We start from the raw sequence: 22,060 nt of genomic DNA on the forward strand, positions 1-22,060 counted from the left end.
TAAAGACTCGTTTTTACAGTTTTAATTGCTTGAATTGATGGTGGGTCCTTATGGGCCCTCTCCCCACTCACCTGCCAGTGGCTGCCTTCAGTACAGGTCAGCACAACCCTGTGATTACCCACGTGTGTGTTATTCATAGCTAAGCTTTGTTCCCAGTTCAGCTGCTCCAGGGACTTGGGACATTCAGATTCCTACCTAACCCTTAGCCAGGGCGAGGTTGAAGAATGCAAAGGAATTTTACTGTTCACCTAAACAGAACATAATGAAGAAGGTCCGTTTTCCATAAAAATGATTTCATACGATGCTTTTCAAAGCCAGCCGGTGCCATTTTGGGTTTGTTTGCTGTTGTATCATCTGGGCCACTGCTTCTGAGAACACTGAAGGAGAAATGAAGAGCTAATGGTGGGCCCACCTGTCTTTGACAGAGTTAATCTAGAGATCCTGGGCATCGGTTTCTTTAGCTAAAAGTTGAAGGTGTTTAATCATGTGATTACTAAAGTTTCTTTCAGCTCTGAAATTCTTTGATTTTATGTTTAGCATTTGGCAAGATCTGACAAGATGTGAGAATTAGTGTAGTTAGTAGTAACATATCCTTCAATTCAGCAAGCTTTTTTTAAGCACCTATCACGTGCAAGGCAAGAGACACCGTGGTATCGTGACTGTTGGAGTCAGTGTGACCATCATTGGTGTCTTGCTTCTGATTCAGGCTGGCCATGTGACCGGGGGCAAATGACTCCGTATCTCAGTGTCCCAGGCAGCTCTCTCAGACTGTACCTTGCAGAAGAAGATTGGCATCGGTACTTTTGAATTAACAGGTCTAGAGACTCCTCCCCCACCAATCGCCCCCACTTCCGTGTTCAGGATAATGTAGTAGGGCCTGGGGATAAGAAGATGAAATGCAGATCCATCCATTACTTAGAGCTGGGGTCCCAGCATTTACGCAGATATGTCAATGCATGATAGTCACTACTGGCAGGGTCAAGAAAGACTTCCCCTAGGAGCTGGCTTCTGAGGGGAGCCTGGAAGGTGGTGAAGGACTCGAGGAGGCAAAGAAAAGAGCAGCGACTTCTTGATCTCCTCCATTCTCCTTTGGTGCAGATCGCAGCCCCTCCCCCCTTCTCATTCTGTGCTGTTCTTGTTTGTGTCTCCCCTATGTTCTTCATGGAGGATCCCCCCAGCATCTCTGGGCTTTCCATTAGAGCGTTGCTAGATTTGTAGGTTACAAGGCCGCATGTGAGCTGTCCATCCCTTTTACCTTATTTTCCCCACAAGACTGTCTCATCTCCCTTTCTGATCACAGATTTCCCGTAATTACTGGTCAAGAATAGTGATAGCTCACATCTACATAATTCTTTGTGGTGACACAATTTTATACATCCATTATTACATTTTATCTTTAAAACAATCCTGAGGTGGATAGCGTGAGTCTTATTAAACCTGTTTTACAGATGGGTAAACTGATGCCCAGAGAGGTTAAGGCATGGTCACTGTCACACAGCTAGCATATGTCAGAAGCGGGGCTTGAATCTGGGTCTTTTGGCTTCAAGGCCAAACACTCTTGCATCCGTGTTTTTGGACTGGGGGATTTTAAGAAATGTTAAAGAATATTAAACTAAGATTTAGCAGTTGCTTTAAAAGATTATGTAGCTGGAGTCCTGTGTACGATAATTTTTCTTCATTTCCTGTGTGAGGGCTGTGTGGCTTTAAGAAAAGTCCTTGTGAATGCAGGCACTTGCTGGAGCCTCCTGTTTGAATGGAATCTTGTTTCTCCTCAGGTTCAGGCGACGGTAGTTGGTTTTCTAGCTGCGGTGGCCGCCATCATTCTGGGCTGGATTCCAGAAGGGAGATACCGCCTCGATCATTCCATCCTACTGTGTGCCAGCAGCGTGGCCACTGCCTTTATTGCATCCCTCTTGCAGGGTGAGAAACTGCTTTGTAAACACCTTTGGTTTTAAACAGCAATCAATAATTCATGTCTCTTTCATTTGTGGTTGAAATTATATTTGTTTTCCATATTTGAAATGTCCCTTTTTAGCCCTTAGGAATTTGACAGGTGGCTGTAAGTAGCCTGGTATAGTTTGGACCTCTTTGTGGCACGAGTGACAATCCTGAAAAAGGTTCAAGAAAATGCTCAAAGTAGCGAGTTTCCTGATAGGGTGTTTCAGTTAAATTAATTGAGAAAGCTTTGATGGAAAATGTCCAGAGGTTTTCCTGGCAAAGCATATTTGAATTACAACAAGGATTCCAGGAATTCTGCACAGTTTCAAGGACGGTTCCTGTGGTAGAAGAAAAAAAGTTTCAGTTTTACAGAAACTTTGAAGCATTTCTCTGCAATGATAGTATGTGACTGCATGCTTCCCACACTGTGTTGTTGGCTACAGAATTCTCAAGGTCCCTGATTTTTAAAAATTAATCCACTAAAACAGATTTTTGCTTTGAGTCATAGAATCTGAGTTGGAAGGGACCTTAGAAGGAATGTAGCTATGGTGTTATCTTTCTTCATTTTTATTCATTAATGTAAAGTCTCCAGGAAAGAAACATCTTTCAGTAAAAACCACGAAGCCATGTCTCTTAGTATTTAAAATATTTGTCATCTCAACCTAAAAGATTTCAGGGCTGAGTCAACACGTAAGCAAACAAACCACTTGAGGTAACCTCTGGAAACTTAACAACTTAATAAAAATGGAAACTTTTTTCCAGATTGTAGCAACCCTGAAGCATCACTCTTCAAAGTTAACATTTTAATCATTGAGGGGTCAAGGAAAATTTATAAACTGAGGAATGCCAAGGTTCATTTAGCCTGCATCTTTGTTTTGGTGGTTGTATCACAGATGGGCTGGAAAGTCAAGAGATTGGGAGCGGGGAGAGTGCTGAAGGGACTAATTGAGTTGTTTGGGTTGGAGGCCATGTTTGAACCAGGGTGGTGATCGTGGGATTGGAGAGAAGGAGCCAGATAGGAGGGATATTGAGGAAGGGGAATGGACAGAACGTGACAGCTGATTGTGTGTGGGGCAGGAGGGGGAAGAATCCATCAGGACTCCAAGATTTTGAACCTTGGTAGCTAGAAGATGGTGGTTCTGTCAGCAGAAATAGGGAGGTCAAGATGAGGGGCAGGATGATGGAGGGCGGGAGGCAGAGGAAACAGGGATAATGTTGAATTGTTTTGAACCTGTTGAACTTGAGGTGATTGTTGATTGTTTAGGGGGAGATGTGCAGGAGCCAGGTGAGGATGTGGAGAGAGATTTCAGGGGAGAGACATAGCCCATCATCCACATACCTGGCACACAGGGTTTAGTGAATTGAATTGATTTGAATACAGTTCATAATTGAATCTGTGGGAATAGAAGAGATCTGCAAAGGAGAGAGAGGAAAAAGAACAAAGGAAGTGGTGAGACAGAGGCTTCGAGATAGCTCAAGGACCAGTGAAGCTGAATCAGGAGCAGTTGGGCAGTGGGAAGAGAGTAGAGAAAGCAGCGACCCCGGGAGAGGGGCAAGCATTGGAGGCTGGCCATCGAGAGCGGTGTGGAGGCCATGGACAGCCCTGGAGATAGCTGGTCTGGAGCTGGAGGGATGGGCTTAGAAGCAAGACTGCAGGAAACAGGACAGGGGCTGAGGAAATGAAGGCGGCCCACTACAGTATCTGCAGAAGTGGAGGGTTGGAGAACTGACGTAGAACCACAGCTTGAGAAGACATCGGGTGAGGGATTAAGAAAATGAGAGATGTGAGAGATCTGAATGTATTTGGAGGTAATGGGAAGATAAGGAACTATATTTTGGACTTGATGAATTTAAAGACCTGGGTATCAGATTTAGAAGGGAGAAGGAAGGAAGGAAGGAAGAATTTATTACGTGCCTACTTTGTGTTAGGTGGGGCAAGCGAGGGGGTGCAGTGGATAGAGCGCTGGACTTGGAACCAGAAAGACTCATCTTACAGAGTTCAAATCCAACCTCAGACACTTAGCTGTGTGACCCTGGGCAAGTCATTTAACCCTTTTTGCCGCATCATACGTTTCCTTATCTGTAAAATGATCAGGAGAAGGAAATGGAAACTGCCAAGTAGTTCTGCCCAGAAAACCCCAAATGGGGTCACGAAGAGTTGGACACGACCAAAGTGACTGATTCACCACAAATGTGTTAGGTACTGTGCTGGGCACTTTATAAATATTTGGTCCTCATTTGGTCTCATTTCATTTGACCTTCAAAACAATCTTGGGAGGAGGGTGCTGTTATCATCCTCGCTTTACCATTGGGGAACCTGAGGCAAACAGAAGTTAAGTGATTTGCCCAGAGTCCCCCAGCTAGTAAATGTCTGAGGCTGGATTTGAACTCGGGTCTTCCTGATTCCAAGCCTGGTACTCTCTTCACTGACCGCTTAGCTGCATGAAGGCAAGACTTTATAGTTTGTCTAGTCCAACTGTCCATTTTATAGAGGAGGAATTGAGGCCCAAAGAGACTTCATGATTTGCCTCTTCAGGGTCTTACAGGTAGTAGGCAGCTGAGCTGAGAGTTGGCCCTATGGCTTCTGACTCCAAATTCATTGTTCTTTATATTGCCCCACACTGTCTCCATTGTGTGCTGGGGTTGCTTAGTAGGCGGCTGAGAATCTCTGTCTGATGTTGGGGAGAGACAGAACGATTAGGACAATATACCCAATTGGAGGTATGCCTCATTGGAGATCTCCCAGGCTCATGGGGGTTCAAGTATAATCTGGAGATTACAAGATTGTTAGAGAGGAAAGAGAGTCTGAGACAGAGCCCTGGAAAATGTCCTCTTGAGAAAACAAGAGACATGAGCGAATTTACCAAAGGAGACCAAGAAGGGCTGGTGAGACTGCGAGGAGCAGGGCCAGGCGTGAAGTGTTGTCCCAGAGGGGAGAGGGTTCTGGGAAGAAGGGGGGGCCGAGAATCTCGTATGCGCCGAGAGGTCAGAGGGACTGAAGGCTGAAAAAAGGGCCCCGGATCGAGCGTCTGAGAGATTATTGGTGTAGTCTGAGACTGTATGACCAGCTGTCCTAAAGTTCTGGGCCTGGAGTCCAGATTGAAGGATGGAGAAGGGTGAGGGTGTTGGGGAAACAGAAGCAGCACATGGAGACACTTCTTTCTGGGAGTTTGTAGTGAGAGGAAGAAGTGATACCGCATGTTCAGCGGCTTAGGAGCACGTGGAGAAAGTGAGTGGTGGGGATCCAGGTCTGGCTGGATGTGTAGGGGGTAATGGGACAGACGGGTGAGGGAATGAGGGACGGTCAGCTGTAAGACCAAGACTGTGAGTGTAGATCAGGGCCATGATGGAGTGGGAGAAGAGAGGGGCCTGGGGGATGGGGCGGCGGGAGGGTATAGCGGAGGTGAGAGTTGGCTTCAGGAAGAGTAAGGCAAGTGAAGCGGATCAGTCAGCCATTCAATCAACAAACATTCTGTTAAGCTCTCACTGTGTGTTAAGTGCTGTGGGGGCATAAAGACCAAAGTGAAACAGTCCCTGCCCTCGAGAAGCTTGGCTTACCTTCTCTTGGGAGAAACAACATGGACACTTGTCAGTAGATAGAAAATAGACCATGTAAATTCAAGGCACATTTCTGTGAGATGTTGTGGGAGGAGGAAGGCACTGACCAGTCTGAGGGGGATCAGGGAAGGCCTCCTGGCAGAGGCGACCCTTCAGCTGAACTTTGAAGAAAGTTAGGGAAGGGGAGCTGTGGAAGAGGGCCTTCCTGTCCTGGAGGAGCAGCCTCTGTACGGGCTGGAGGGAAGAGATGGAATATTTCCAGTTGAGGAGCAGTGAGGAGGCCAGTCTGGCTGCACCTTAGAGTGAGTCCAGGGGAGTAGTAGTATGTCGTGAGGCTGGAAGAGCAGGTTGGAGTCCCGTTTGTAAAAGGCTTTGAAAGCTAGACCCAGGGTTTGTGGTTGTAGGAGTTTCTTGACCTCGAGAGCGACGGCTCAGAGCCGTGTTTCAGCTGCCAGGAAGGTGGGCGGGAGAGACTTGGGGGAAAGAGACCAGTTAGGCTCTTGACATTAGTCAAGCCATTTGGCCTATTCTGTTTTTACGGTGGTGTTTTCTTCAGTTTTTTGTTTTGTTTTTTTTGGTGTGTGTGTCTCCTTCACCAAGCTGTTGACTCTTTTTTCATGATTTTCTTGTGTCACTCTCATTTCTTTTCCCAATTTTTCCTCTACCTCTCTTACTTGATTTTCAGAATCCTTTTTGAGCTCTTCCATGGCCTGAGACCAATTCATATTTTTCTTTGCAGCTTTGGATGTAGCAGTTTTGACTTTGTTGTCTTCTTCTGAGTTTGTTTTATTCTTCCCTGTCATAGTAACTTTGTATAGGCAGCATCTTTTTCTGCTGTTTCTCATTTTTCTGGCGTATTTCTTGACTTTTAACTCTATGCTAAAGTGGGGCTCTGCTTCTGGAGTGGAGGGGGCACCGTCCCAAGCGTCAGGTTTTTGTGCAGCTGCTTTCAGAGGTAATTCTGGGGACCTGTGAGTTTTTGGTTCTTCCAGGGTGGTGTGATCTAGGGAGAGTGTGTTTACTCCTCTCCTGGCCTGTGCTCTGGTGTGTGAGCGACTACAAGCACCCTGATGATGACAAGGCGTGAGATCAGTGTGTAAGATCAAACTTTTCCACTGGCCACACCTCAGTTTGTGGTGTCTGACCACAGCAGCAGCAGCTGCCGATGATGCAGCCGCGACATTTACAGAGACGGTACTTGAAGGTTTGTAGCACACTGTAAGGAGGCCTTGTGACAACCCTGTGACATGGGGGCTGTTGTCATCACCCCCACTTTGTAGATGAACCTGGAGAGGAGAGAAGCTGAGTGACCTGCCTAGGGCATCTCTGCTAGGAAGAGTCTGAGGGATGATTTGAATTCGAGTCTTCCTAATAACAAGGTCAGGGCACTATTGAATTTTCCATCTAGATCCCATAGGAAACTTGAACCCTGTTATATGTTGATCATGACATTCCTTCGGTATCTATTAAATACGATTGGGCAGCCATTTATTAAGTGTGCCCTATCTGCACAGAGCTGCTTTGTGTCAGACTTAATCTAACCACAAATGTCACAGTGGCCCCCAGTAATTTTTGCCTAGTTGTCGTGTCTCAGAGTGGGAGGGAACCCAACAGGTCACCTCGTCCCACCTGTACCTGAACGGGAATTCCTTTTGTGATGTCTCAGCCTCTTCTTGAACTCTCCACTGATGGGGATGCCTTTGTAATTCTGGCTGCTGATTTATTTCCCCAAAGTGAGTATCTTAAAATAGAGTTTTCAAAGTTCATTGTATGTGTTTTGCCATCTAGGATTCATCATTACTTCCTTGTTGTAAATATTTCAAAATTTAGATCAGTATAAACAGATTGACTTCTTACTGTTTTTCCCCCTAGCTGCTCACACATGTAAACATGACCCACTTTTCTTTGTTGCTCCCAATTACTGCTTTCTTTTGAGGTTTGGAATAAGAATATTGGACCATGAGGCCCTTGCATAAATTAAATCCAAGATACACATCGTAGCAAATTTGAATTTTCCATCTGAATGTTGTTTTTTAGCATCTGCATGGATTTAATTTGTTTCTCCAGATTTACAAAGTAACTGTCTCCTACTATATAACTCATCACTGAACATCTCAGGAAATAGTGGGTGAAAGAAAATGTTTATCTCAACAGTGACCTCCATTTGGAAACTTTAGAAGGCATTTGTGCCAAAACATTTTCTTTACGGCTTTTGCTTAAGTCATCTAATCGAGGCAGATTGGTTGTTTGGCTCCAGTGATGAATGCTTGTATTGCAGTTTGCCATATAGTTTACCCACTAGCTATCTGAAGGTTTTTTTTGAATCACAGGAAAAGGATTCTTGATATGAATGATAAGCTGACCTTATTTCTTTTAGGGATAATAATGGTTGGTGTCATCGTTGGCTCAAAGAAGACGGGTATCAACCCGGACAATGTGGCCACTCCGATTGCTGCCAGTTTTGGGGACCTCATTACTCTGGCCATATTAGCCTGGATAAGTCAGGGTCTTTATGCCTGCCTTGGTAAGTATTCTTAAAATAAGATAAAGATGTGTTGCAATAATAATATCTTCCCTATGCTAGACACTCCTAAAATTAGCTGTTACTGTTCTAAATAAAGTAATTTATTAACTTGATTAAATATCATGCCAGTTGATGGACATCCCCTCAGTTTCCAGTTCTTTGCTATCACACAAAGAGCTACTGTGACTAGTTTGGTACTTGGGGGCCTTTTCCTTTTTCTCTGGTGTCTTTGAGTGTCGTATTTCTTGCCTTCTCAGTAGGTGGGGGTGGTTGGTGGAGGGAAGGAGATAATCTGGGACTGAACAGAAAACAAAACATTTAAAATAAAAAAAGTATTAGTATTGTGATCCCTGTTTTATAAATAGGGAAACTGAGGTCACTAGGGTCAACCACATGCTAGAAGGTGGTAGAACTGGGACCCCAAACTACATCTTCCTTCTCTCAGTTGAGCTCACGTTCCCTCAGCTGTTCTTCTGACCAATGGACAGCACACAGGAAATAAAACTCAAAGTTTAGTAATAAACTAAGCTGTTCTTCTGTAAATGTTTTCTAAAGTTATTTGGCAAATCTCCTGCATTTAGATGGAAGCTGGAGGGGATCTTAGAGACATTTTAGTCCAGTCCTCTCATTTTTCATTTGTGGAAACTGAGGCCCACAGAGATTAAGTCACCCAGGTCAGAGGTAGCAAGGCTAGAGTCTAAGCACAGATCTTCCACTCTAGATACAGTACTTTCCCCCTGAACTACGTTGATGAACTAATGATTTCCAATAGGTTTACTAAGGGAGAGAATGTATTTAGATTCAGTTAAAAAAACTCATGTCCGCAATCTAAGGAATAGAATGAAGACAGCTGCCCACATGATTTGATAGAGAAAGTGGTCCAGGTTAAAAAGGGCATTCATTGTGTGCTGATTCTGTGCCCTCTAATGAGGGACCCTCCCAAGAAGCTGAGCTTCACATTCCTGTCCTTCGAGGCAGTGGCCATCTGTGAGGGGTGGAGAGCCTCGCCATATGGTGAAGCCAGTGAGGGCCCGAATCCCCGAGGCTAGAAATGGTGCGGGATGGGGTCACCTAGACTCTGGGGGATGGCTGGGAGATCCTGCTAACTGGCCGTCTCCTTGCCGTCACATAGCTCCTCAGCAGTAGCAGCGACTGTGATTGTAGGGCCTTAACGTCATTCACATTGCAGTAAGGGTCTGAAGGGAAAAAATACGGTTAAGAGGGTTAAAAGGTTCATGTTATCCTTAGAAAATGCCCACAGGTTTGGGACGTCCTCAGCAGGGGAGTTGGTAACCTGCCCAGAACAGGAGCTGGCTGTCAGTTTGTATTTGTCACACTGCAGGTAGTCGAGATGCCAGCCCATTGGGTCGGGGCTGACAAGAGACCTTCTTCTCCTCCCTTTTTCTTTCTTTTTTTCTTTTTTTTGGGGGGGGTGAGGCAATCAGGGTTAAGTGACTTGCCCAGGGTCACACAGCTAGTAAGTGTCAGGTGCCTGAGGCTGGATTTGAACTCAGGTGCTCCTGACCCCAAAGCTGGAGCTCTATCCACTGTGTCACCTAGCTGCCCCTTCCTCCCTTTTTCTTTTGTCTGGAGCAGGGCAGTTACTTAGTAGAGTTAGGATGCTGAATGGTAGCCATGGGAAAACAATTAAACTAGGAGAAAATACCTTTTCCCTAGAATAAAGGAACTGTTCTTTTCTTTTTATCCTAACGTATCTAATGTTGGAAAGAATTTTTGAGATCTGTATGAATTTCACCTTCAACGTATCGCATCCCAGCCCCCTCCCCCAGCTTGTTTGCATGTTGTCCCCTCCGCTGGAGGGCAGGCACGGGGCTTGCCTTCCTGTGGTTGCCCAGCACAGGGCCTGGCCATAGTAGGTGCTTAATAAATGCGTGTTGGCTTGACTTGTCGTCGGTAGCTTTTTGTAGGTTTAACCAAACCGATCCTGAGATGGTGAGTTGGCTTCTTAAATCTTTCAGTGTTCTAAGTATTATTTGGCAAAGTGTTTGTACAGTGGGGTCACAGGATCTAGACCCAGAGGGGCCTTGGAGGTGACCTGATGCATTGCCTTCATTGTACAGGTGAGGAAACTGGGGCGCTGAGCAGCGAGGGGCGCCCCGAGTTCATGCAGAGAGTGAGGAGGAGCCGAGGGGGAATTTGAACTCGGCTTCTCTGATGCCAGTGCTTAAGGAAAAACGTCCTAGTCTTCAGGGGAGCTGAAGCCTGTCAGACTTAGAACGTTGATGGGTCGTGGGATCGGGCTTTAGGGGAATCTTGTCTGTCCTCCCTTGAGAGGCAGCGTAACTAGCGGGGAGAAGCCTGGAAAAGAGTCCGTGGCTCTCCCCGGCCCTGGGACCTTCAGCTCTCCAAGACCAGTTGATCACCAGCCTCCTCCGTCCTCCATTGGAGAGGAGCTGCCCACACCGAGGGACTCCCAGAGCCTGGAGGCCTGGTGGGCCGCTCTTCAAGGCTTCCATGGATCCCCTTCTGCTTCTGTTATCCAGTGTCTCTCAGCCCAGGGGCCTCCTCGAAGGAGGGCCCAAGGCCCCTGTGCAGGGCTGCCCACAGAGGAGAGAGTGAGTTCACTGTGGTCCGTCTCCTCCAGGCTCTCCGCCTTCCTGCCAGGCCTGCTTGACCAGGGGTCAGAGCTAATCTGCAGTCAGGTGGGGTGATCTATTTAAGACAGTTTTCCCCTGAATACCCTGCTCTGTGTTTCCATCCTGGTAGCAGGGGCGTCTCTGGTTGTCACTCAGCCTCTCTGGCTTTCAGTTTGGTTGATTGGGAGATGCCCATCTGGTTTCAGAGGCTCACCATTTGTGTCCCATCCATGACAGCCGGGGGACCCTGCTAGATACAGTGGGGGACTGCCCAGGATCACAGCTGTTTGCACAGACGCTTGGCATCCAGCTGCACAAGGCAGGGGAGTGACTCCTGAACACCCAAACCCAGTGTTCCAGGACACCTTTATCCAGGCCTTACTATGTACCAGGCAAACCTTGTTAGATGCCTTTTTTTTTTTTTTTTTGGGTAAGGTAGTTGGGGTTAAGTGACTTGCCCAAGGTCACACAGCTAGTAAGTGTCAAGTATCTGAGGCCAGATTTGAACTCAGGTCCTCTTGACTCCAAGGCTGGAGCTCTTTCTACTGTGCCACCTAGCTGCCCCTCCCAGATCCCTTTCTTAAAAAACAAAAACAAAACCAAAAAAGGCCAGTTTTCATGCCTGAACTAGATTCAGTGTTTTCAACTGAGAATATTCACCGGAATTTAAGGCCTTTCACAGCTTGGACCCCCGGTCTCCTCCGCCATCCTGGGACCCTGGCTTCCAGCTTGTGTTTTCTTACTGGTGGTCCCCTTAGGCCTGCAGGGCTCTCCCTCCTCCCCTTCTCCAAGAGTTAGCTCAAACACGACCCTCTGCAGGAAGCCTGTCCCATTGAGGACTGCCTCCCATTTATACTGCGTGGATGTAGCTTCTTACTGACTATGTCTTTAAGCAGCTGTTCGTCCGGGGGTTGAGGTTGGAATTGTAGTCAGGAAGACCGGAGGTCACCTCCAGCTTTAGATGCTTCCTTGCTAGCTGTGCTCCCCTACGTTTCTTAACTAAGTCTGCCCCAATTTCCTCATTTGTAAAGTGGGAATACTGACAGCACGTGCTCCCCAGGGTTGTTGTGAGGATTGGATGTTGTCATTCAGTTGTTTTTCAGTCACGTCCCATTCTGTGTGACCCCATATGGATTTTCTTGGCAGAGATACTGGAGTGGTGGGCCATTTCCTTCTGCAGCCCATTGTACAGAGGAGGAAACTGGGGCAAACAGGGTGAAGAGATTTGCGTAGGGTCACACAGCTAGTAAGTGTCTGAGGCTGGATTTGGACACAGGAAGATGAGTCTTCCTGGCTCCAGGCCTGGCGCTCTGTGCGCTGTGGCTCCCCAGCTGACGTGAGGATGAAATGAGATGACGGGTGGAAAGCTCTTTTCAGACTTTAAAAGGCTCTATCAGCGCCATCTCACACAGTTGTCATGTGTAACCCTCTAGACCGTGGGCTCCTTGAAGTTGTCAGGGATTGGCACACAGTAGGTGCTTGAGACATGCTTGCTGATAGATTGCCCTGGACATCAGATATAAAAACCCAGTTGTTGCACGGATCTCCCACATTGGTGTCATTGTACTCTTAAAGAAATACAATCTAGATTCCTGACATTCCAGGTTCTCTGCTGTGGTCCCAGGTGGAGGAGGGGTTGGGAACAGAATACTGAGCTATTGAGAGAGGCAGTGTGGTGCAGTGGGTACAGAGGTAACCAGACAGGAAGACCCGAGTTTGAATTCAGCCTTCAGCACTGCCCCACTGTGTGGTCCTGGGCCCAGCACCTCCCCCTCTCAGTGGCCCTCGAATCTCCCTAAAACTAAGGCAGGGAGTGGTGGCTAATGGGCATTGGTGGTGGATGTTTCCTCACCAAGGAAGACTTCCTTACTTCAGTCACCCACTGACCCACTAACCCACCACCTAGAGGTTAGGGTTGACCCAGAAGGCCAACAGGTGGCGCTCCATGTCCTCACTTAGCGGTTGGAGCTGCCATGGAGAGAGCCGCAAGGTTAGTGCATCGTTCTGGGCTCACTGACCTCAGGAAGTAGGTCTCCTCCTCCATTTGGCATGACACTCCATGCTGATTATCCTTTAGATTTGCAGAGTGGTTTGCATTTTGCCCTTTGATCCTAGAACTCTGGGGTGTTGGCACGAGGGGCATTGTATTTCTCTTTTACAATTGAGGGAATTGATTCGGCTGGAGGGGTTCCATGATGACCAAGAGGTGTCCAAGGCCAGGTCCTAGTGCTGTGGTCCATCTTATGATGTGTGTCTTTCGTTCTCAAAGAGGACTGTGACATCAGGAAGGTGATGCCGTGATGTGCAAGTCAATTGGATTACAGTGAGGCAGGGCTGTGCAGAGTTACCAGCCTCACTGTCTCCTCCAGAGCCGTCTGGGTCCAGTGACCAGATATCGATCACGATGACTGGAGATGGCCAGGGATGTAGTGGGAGACTTTGGCCTTTTTCTTGCTACAACTCAAGTAGAAGGAAAGTGAGTATGGTAAGAGGAGAACTCCTATAGAGTGAACTTGGGTTCTAGTAAAAGTAGGATTCCTCCATTTCTGGTCAAGTAGTTCCTCATGAGTGCTCCACCTCATAACCTGATTTATTCTATGAGATGAGGCACTGGCATATGTAATGCTGAGAACATGTGACGACATTAGTGTACAGCAGTTATATCTTAGGATTTAAATCTGGAAAGGAAATTTAGAGACACCTTAGCTGAAGCCCAGAGATGTTTGTCTTTAAAACAATTAAAAAGTGGTACTGACCATCCATACCCTAAATACTTATGTTGAATGGCATCCATTCCAGCAACTTCTGCTTTCCCATATTAACATTAACTTCATTTTGCTACAGAATCAAAAGCTAGTAGGACTAGAGAGGGCCTCAGGGCGGGTGTCGTCTTAGCTCCTCATTTGTCAGATAAGGAAACTGAGGACCTGAGAGTTGTCTGTGGTCAAGAACCTAGTAAGTGGCAGAATGGAGGAAATAGTGATCATCCCGTGCTCTTACTCGTAGGTGGGGTCATGGTTACATTGCCCTTGTATGTGCAGGGAATATCTTGCCTTGACAAGTTAACATCTTTTCTTTTTTTCTTTTTTTTTTTTAAACCAAGATGTTTGAGCATGTTTACTTAGGAGGGGTTAAAGTGAAAAGTCCAGCTTACCTGATGTGATGACTAGCCTTCAACCAGTCCTGGTTTTCAGGGCTGGTTCTTGATGGTCATAATGTGACATTCTCGAGGTTGCAGCGTGTGAAGGATCCGCCTTTATCCGACATGTCATTTGGGAATCTCTTCCAAATGTACAGAGATTGTTAAAGCCCTTTCTCTTCCCACTTCAGACAGATCCAAAGATGTCGCTTTGTGAGGTGCTCCAGAGAGCTTTGGTGGTGTTCCGTAAAGGTTTTTTACCGATTTAAACATCCATTGATTTGGATGTTCACACGGGAAAAGCAAATATGTGGGAGCTGTTGTTCATTAACCACAAATACATCTCTCAGTCTGAATCTTGAAGGCCACGAGCGATGCTCTGGAAGGACCTTCCAAACTGACATCCTTTGATCCTAATGAACCCACGCAGTGACAGCTGGGAAAGGCTTTCAGCAGGTCGGGAAAGCAGTCATGTCATGTATATCACGAAAGATGGATGTTGAGTGGAGGCACAGAAACACGGCCTGTGTTAAGTTCAGAGATTCCGTATCGTAGTTGGTCTTTATCTCTTACCCTCCTGTATTTACAAAGAGCTTTATTTATTCTCTCATTTGCTGCTGACGCTGTTGCTTCCCTCCACCTTCCTCCAGTGGAGACTCTGTCCTCTGGGTCTTTATCCTCACCCTTGATTTTCATCAGTGAAACATCATCCATTTTCTGCCCACTAGATGGAGATATCCCCCCAGACTCTGTCCTGGAGCCTCTCTCTTCTCTCTCCAAACCCTGTCCTGGTGATTTCATTCGATCCCACGGGTTCAGTTACCATCTCCATGCAGAGGACTCCCAGACCTTTGTGTCTCTGCCTAGTGTCTGTCCCGAGTGCCAGCCCCACGTCAGCCTCACCAGACTCCCATATTGGATGGGTGTCTCAGGCTCCATGTTCCCCAGCTGGAACTTTTGTCTTCCCTTCTCAGGGCAGCTCTACTCTGGGGTCTGCTGTTATGAGGAGGGTACCAGCATCTTTCTCTTCACCCGGATTTACAATCTTGGTTCTTCTCCCTCTCTCTTCACATCCTTTCAGTTGCCGAGTTCTATCAGTTTTCTGTCTATAACGTAACTTGTGTGTTTCCCCTTCTCTCTACCCCCACGACCACCATCCAGAGTTTCTCCTAAACTTTTCCAGCAGCCTTTGTTTGGAATCCTGCCTCCTAGTTTATCTCCTTTCCAGCCCATCCTCCACAGAGCTGCCAAAATATTTTTTCCTAAAGCACAAGTATAATCATATCACTCCTTTCCTCAAGATGCTTCTGTGGCTCCCCAGTGCTTCTAGACTTCTCAACTTGACTCCCCCCTCCACCTGCCCACTTAATAGTATTTTATTTTTTCCAATTACATGTAAAGATAGTTTTCAACATTCACTTTTATAAGGTTTTGAGTTCCAAATTTTCTTCTCTTCCCTCCCTGTCATCCTCTTCAAGACGGCATACAATCTGATATAGGCTATACATGTACAATCATATCAAACATATTTCCACATTAGTCATGTTGTAAAAGAAGAATCAGAACAAAAGGGAAAAACTATGAGAAGGAAAAAACAAAAAAAGAAGAGAAAATAGTATACTTCAGTCAGCATTCAGACTCCATAGTTCTTTTTTCTGGATGTGGATGGCATTTTCCATCATGGGTCTTTTGGAGTCGTCTTAGACGAAGAGCTAAGTCTGTCAAAGTTGGTCATAACACAGTGTTGCTGTTACCAGCCCACTTCTTTCTCAAACTTAGCTTTCTAGACGCTCAGGTCAGCCCTCCCCTCGTGCTTGGAGTGTGCTCCTTCCTCATCTGAGTCTTTCAGGATCCCTGGCTCCCCGAGACCCATGGGATGTCCTTTCAGATTCCTCTCATTGTTAGTATTTTCTCCCTCCTCACATGATCATGTCCATAATTAATCTGTTTATGGGCTCTCTATCCCCCGGAAAACTGGAAGCTCCATGAGGTCGGGGGCTGTTTTTCATTTTGTCTCTGTATCCCTAGCACAGTGCTCGGATTGCTCAGACTAGGTACTTAATGAACGAGGTTTGGAGTGGATAGTTCAAGAATTATCATACCCTTTCTATCTATGCAGAAATGGGCGAATGTCAGGTGGTTTGAAAGCAATGGGACCCGAGGCCAAGGCTGTGATGCCACATCACATTAAATAGTGAAATGCAGAGAGACTTTTTTCCTTAAGATTTTTTGATGCCTTTTATTCTTGACCTGGCAGCCAATTTTTTTATAAAGCCTTTTCCCCTCCCCCATTGAACTTGGCTTTGTCACAAAGAAAATTGGTCAAGCAAAAATAATGACTGCATCGATTGATGATGAAGTTATTATGTTTCAAGTTGCAGAGAGTTTGATAAACACCCTAGATGTTCTGGAAAGTGATTTCTGGTTAATGCAGATTATTATATTAACTGTGAGCTCATCTGTTGGCCTTTTAATTTAGAAGGAAGAGGCTGTCTTGTGCTTTCATTTGATGCTATAGTCATGGTTAGTTTTAGTTAATGATATCTCTTTTCAGGATTATATCATTAGTGGTTCGTAAGTTCCCTCTTTTAATGTTCAGTTATCTAGAAGAGAATCTTATCTCTAAGAAAAACAATGTTTGACATGTTTCTTTATTTGCCAATTTATTCTAGCCGTAATAATTTTGATGGAAATTTGGTTGGTTGGATATAGTCTGACTATGGAAGTTGTTCTTGATGCTGTGATGCTGTTTGGTGGGACCAGGAAGGTACATTTTATAGGCTCTTAAAATAGAACAGAATTATTGTAAAACACTTTGGCAAGGCATATTGTACCAAAATTTCCCTTCTAATTCCATAGACTCTTTTCTTATGTGAACTCTAAAGACTTGGACAATTCAGTTATTTAACAAAAACATTCATTCAGCACTGGTGGGTGCAGTGGGCTCCTTTCCCTGGGGTAAAGGGTTGAGATGTGAAAGGATAGTTTCTTTAGTCATTGGTTTTATTTTTTATCCATCTTACCTTAAATGGTTAAAGATGATACAGAGTTTTTCTCTCATATTAGGATAGATTACTGACTGGATGGAATTAGACAAAGTTTTTCTAAGGGTTTTCAATGTCTCTTTCCCCTCAGGTCCTCCAGGGTTAGCAGTTACTTGCAAATGTCATTCTTCCTGACTGGGAAAGTCTTCATTTCATCTTTATCCAGAAATACTGGTGCATTGTGTCCAGTTCTGGATGCCCCAGAATAAGAGGGACTTTGGTCTACTGGAGCATGTCCAGAGGAGGGAAGTCAGAATAGTGACCCCGTGTGAAGACCGTTAGAAAGAACTGGGGATGCTCAGCCTTGAGAAGAGTCAGAGGGAGGGTGCTGGGTGAGGGAGATGGGATAGCTGTCTTCAGGGATTTGGTGGATCGTCATGTAGAGAAAGGCTTCTGCTTGGGCCCAGGGCCAGGACTTGGAACAGGAGATTGAAGCTTAATTTAAGCTTCTTGAGGGCAGGGACTATTTTGCTTTTGCTTTGGATCTCCATCAGTTAACATAGTGCCTGGCACATAGTAGGAGCGTAATGCTTGTTGATTGATTAGATGATGATTGAGGTAGGCTCCAGCATATTTCCAAAGATAAACAATATGATCAAAGAAGCATGACCAGAAAACGATGTTGTTGGGACATGTGGCCCACGTGTGTGAAGGATAGGTCCTTGAATTCACCAGGGGACTCATCAAATGTCAAAAGACCTTGAGGGAAGCCATCACTGTTTTGGGTAGATCCTCTTTGAGAGATCCATGAGAGAACTTGGGCCAGATCTACTTAAAAAGAGAAGGGGCACGAGCTTGTAATCTATGTTGTTGGAAGTCATACCAACATCTGTTATGTGCCTACTATGTGCCAGGCATTGTGCTAAGTGCTGGAGACACAATAATAAAAAAGAAAGACAGTCCTTGTACTCAAGGAGCTTATGAAAAGGAACCTGAAATGGGGGTGTGGTGGTGCCAGAAGGTCCCACCAGGAGGCGTGATGGTAATAGTGGCCAATGAAGAGAGGCTGGGATTACACCTTCTAATCAGAGAGGTGAAGGTAACTGAGGTCATTGATGAGGTGTGAAGCAGTCTCCTCCTGATGAGCTTATGGGGGGGTTAATTCAGATTGAACTTGCAGTCCACTGAAACCCCCAGATCTTTCTTTTTTTTTATTAATTTATTTTGATTGATCAATAATCACTTCCTTATTCTTTTAGGTTTAAAATTTTTCTCCCCCTTCCTCCCCATCACCTTCCCCAAGACAGCACACAGTCTGATATAGGCTATACATTTACATTCATATTAAACATATTTTGACATTAGTGATGTTGTAAGTAAAAATTAAATCCAATAGGAGGAACCATCAGAAAGAGGAAACAAAACTCAACAGAAGAGAAAAAAAATAGCAATTCAAATTCCATAGTTCTGTCTCTGGATGTGGATAGCATTTTCCATCACAAATCCTCTGGAGATGTCTTAGGTCCTTGTATTGCCAGGAAAGGTTAAGTTTATCAATATTAGTCATCACACAACATGGCTGTTATTGTGTACAACGTTCTCTTGGTTCTGCTCACTTCACTCAGCATCAGACCATATAGGTCTTTCTAGGTTTTTCTGAAGTCAGCCTGTTCATCATTTCTTACAGCACAATATTTCCATCACATTCATATACTGCAACTTGCTCAGCCATTCCCTGATTGATGGGCATCCTCTCAATTTCCAATTCTTTGCCACCACAAAAAGAGCTGCTATGAATATTTTTGTACATGTGGGTCCTTTTCCCATTTGTATGATCTCTTTGGGATATAGCCCTAGAAGTGCTATTGCTGGGTCAAAGGGTATGCATATTTTTATAGTCCTTTGGGCATAGTTCCAAATTGCTCTCCAAAATTTTGGGATCATTTCACAACTCCACCAACAATGCATTAGTGTTCCAATTTTCCTGCATCTTCTCCAGCATTCATCATTTTCCTTTTTTGTCATGTTGCAATCTGATAGGTGTGATGTGGTACCTCAAGAGTTGTTTTGATTTGCATTTCTCTAATCAGTAGTGATTTAGAGCATTTTTTCATATGACTATAGATGGCTTTAATTTCTTCATCTGAAAACTGTCTGTTCATATCCTTTGACCATTTATCAATTGGGCAATGGCTTGTATTCTTATAAATTTGACTTACTCCTCTATATATTTTAGAAATGAGGCCCTTATCAGAGAGACTGGTTAGATCTTTCTTTTTTTAAACAACCAATCTGTAACCATGCCTCCACCATTTTGTACTTGTGACACTGATTATGTACCCAAGTGTAAATCTTCCTATTTAGTCCTGCTGACTTTCGTCTTCTTAGATTCAGCCCAGGTTTCCAGCCTGAGCCTCTGGGCTGCACAAGACTCACCCCACTGCTGAGTGTGGCCTGAACCAGATTAAATGTAGTTCCTATCCGATTTGTACCAGTAAGAAAAGAAACATATAAACATGTGTGGCTTTCTAGGTCATGGTGTACCCAGGGGGATCCTTGCGTACCGCTGAGTGGTCTGTGTTTCTTTTTGGGTTTGACATCACTGCTCTAGGCGTGTGAGACCCTTTCAGATCCTGATGTTGTCACCGAACGTGTTAGCTGTCCCTCCTAGCTTAGTGCTGTCTGAAAATGTGGTGGGCATCTCATCTCTGCCTTTATCCAGCCATTGATAAAAATGTTAAACAGCCCAGGGCCAGACGAATCCACGGTACTGAACTGGGCCTTCCTGTCACTTCCTGGCCATTTCTGGACCTTCTCTTTCCCTTTTCCCTCTCACTCCCATTAGAGTGGAAGCTGTTTGAGGACAGGGACTGTCTTATCTCCAGCATGTAGCACTTAGCCTGACACATAGTGATTGCTTAATAAATGCTTTTACCATTCATTCATACATGTTAATCATTCATTTATTTGTTTGCTGTGTTGACATTTAGACATCAATGGTTCTTTGTGTCTGACCCTCCAAGCAGATCGCAATCCATCTGATTGTATTATTGTCTAATCAATCTCGCTCCATCTTTCCCAGAAGAATGGCATGAGATACATTATCAGAAGATTTGTAGAAATCTATGTGAACTACAGCTACACTGTTCTCTTCATCTACTAGTTTAGTAAACTTGTAAAAAAGTGATTTTTTTTTTCCTATTCTAGCATGATCTGTTTCTGATGAAGTCATGGTGGCCTTTTGTAGTTACTATTTCTCTTTCTTGATGTTCACCACTCATCTCTTTAAGGATTCATTTCCAGAATTCTCCAGAATAGATTCTAGGCCAGGAGTTCTCAACTTCCTTCAAAATTTTTTTCAAATGGGCCCCTTTTTTTGGTCCATTTGGTGAAGCTTATGGACCCTTTCTTAGAGTAATGTTTTTGAATGCATTAAAAATAGAGAATTACAAAGGAAACCAGCTATTCTGAAGTGAGATTTTAAAGATATATGTGTATATATGTGTATATATAACATATATACATATATACGCATACATGCATACACACACACGTGTGTGTGTGTGTGTGTGTGTGTGTATGTATATGTATATATCCTAGGCCCCCAGGTGAAGATTCAGTTCTAGAATATTGGCCCCATATAGGAGTCAGGAGAGTGAGATTGAAACTATGCCGCAGCCACGGCAGACAGCCTTGAGCTGAAGACACTGGAGTTATTTATCCTGCATGAGGGAAATCTAAAGGCCGGGGTGGGTGAATGCAGTCTCGGTTTTCAGATGCTTGCAAAGTGGCTGTGTGGGAGGTGCAATTCTGCTTTTTCTGCTTGGTATCTGAGAGCCGAAATGGATCAATTGGTGGAAATTTGTGGGAGGCAGACTTCAGTTCTACATAATTAAGAGTTTTGTAATGATTGGAGCTATCTGAAAATGGAGTGATCTGGAAGCAGGGTTTGTGACTCAAGTTGGGGGTAGAGTCTTTGAGTTCTGAGGTCCCTTTGAATATTATGATTCTCTGAATTAGGTGGAAAAGGAGAACTGTGAGTTCAGACTGTAAATTAAATTATTTTCTCATCCTTTAAAATTCATTGATAAAGTTACACAAAATAGAATGTGCAAGATATCAAATAGAAGGAAACATAAAAATACATTTGCTAGAAGCAGGACAGCATGACCAGAGCCATGAACCAAGAGTCTGTTGTCAAACGGAACCATTTGTTTGTTTTCCCCCTGAGAAATATCTTGATGGTTTTCCTTCCTCTCACCACACAACGTGAGCATTAGTGCTGAAAAGTCAGTTTGCTTTTTACCCCATACAAGTTGGTGTGGTTTGGTGTTAAAATGATTTTAAAGTTTTATTTTCTGAATTAACCTCACACCTTGACAGCTAATATGTTTGATTCAATTCCTGCAATTATGGGTTTCCAGCATTTGTTAGTTCATTCGTTCCAGCAACATCTGTCAGAGCCTCTTTTGTGCAGAACACAGCAGCAGACGGAGGGGTGGGGAGGGTCACGGTAAAGAGGGTCACCTGGAGCTTCTTACACTCTAGCGACTGAAGAAAACACCGACACCTGAGGCTGTAATAATTCTTTGTTTCAAATTGAATTTTAAAATTTGAGTTGCTCTAATTAAGAATTTCAGTGTACATTTCAGGACCTTACCTAGGAGAGACCAAACACTTTAATCTTAATAGAAGTCTTCTGTTATAAGATATTTAATCAGTGAAAGCTTTGGTTTCCTTTAGGCTTTCGTGGCAGTCCATCTGCTTCGTTCTTGGGTACATCACTGAATACTTTTGAACTACACATTAACTGGAATCAGTGTTTCTTATTACATTTCAGAGACATATTATTACATAGCTCCTTTAGTCGGTGCCTTTTTCTTGGCTCTGACTCCCATATGGATTGTGATTGCTGCCAGACACCCGGCTACACGGACTGTTCTCCATTCGGGCTGGGAGCCCGTCATCACGGCGATGGTCATAAGCAGGTGAGCGCTAGGTCTCGGACCACGTGGGCCTGTGGGTAAAGTGGCTAGGAGAGTAGAAAGGTCGTTACCTGGTTTGGCATTTAGAGCGTTCTCCAGTGCTGAACAGGGGCGGGTTGAAATATGGGAATGGAAAAATCCCCACTTTTTCAGGGAAGGCTTTACTGACAAGGGAGTGTTTTGGTTTGCCTTTAGAGGACACATTCAATAGGCAAAGGAGAAAGGGGGCTTATGTTGACTCATTTTTTTCTTCTAAAAAATAGATTTGTATTTTTTATTTTGAAGGTTGGGGGAGAATGTTAAAAAAAAAGTACAAAGACAGTTTGATGTAGAAG

At 44.7% G+C, this 22,060-nt stretch overlaps 1 protein-coding gene across 4 annotated transcripts in view; it reads left to right on the forward strand.

The window, feature by feature from the left end:
• Positions 1-22,060, forward strand: part of SLC41A2 (solute carrier family 41 member 2) — a 124,404-nt gene that overhangs the window by 48,615 nt on the left and 53,729 nt on the right. For all 4 annotated transcript variants that reach the window (XM_027871367.1, XM_027871359.1, XM_027871377.1 and 1 more), the window contains exons 5-7: positions 1,776-1,920; positions 7,874-8,020; positions 21,581-21,728. In XM_027871367.1, the coding sequence (XP_027727168.1) occupies positions 1,776-1,920; positions 7,874-8,020; positions 21,581-21,728 (440 nt within the window). The remainder of the gene's footprint in view (positions 1-1,775; positions 1,921-7,873; positions 8,021-21,580; positions 21,729-22,060) is intronic.

Source organism: Vombatus ursinus, unplaced genomic scaffold (assembly GCF_900497805.2).
Source record: "Vombatus ursinus unplaced genomic scaffold, bare-nosed wombat genome assembly UNPS02003292.1, whole genome shotgun sequence".
NCBI lineage: Eukaryota > Metazoa > Chordata > Mammalia > Diprotodontia > Vombatidae > Vombatus > Vombatus ursinus.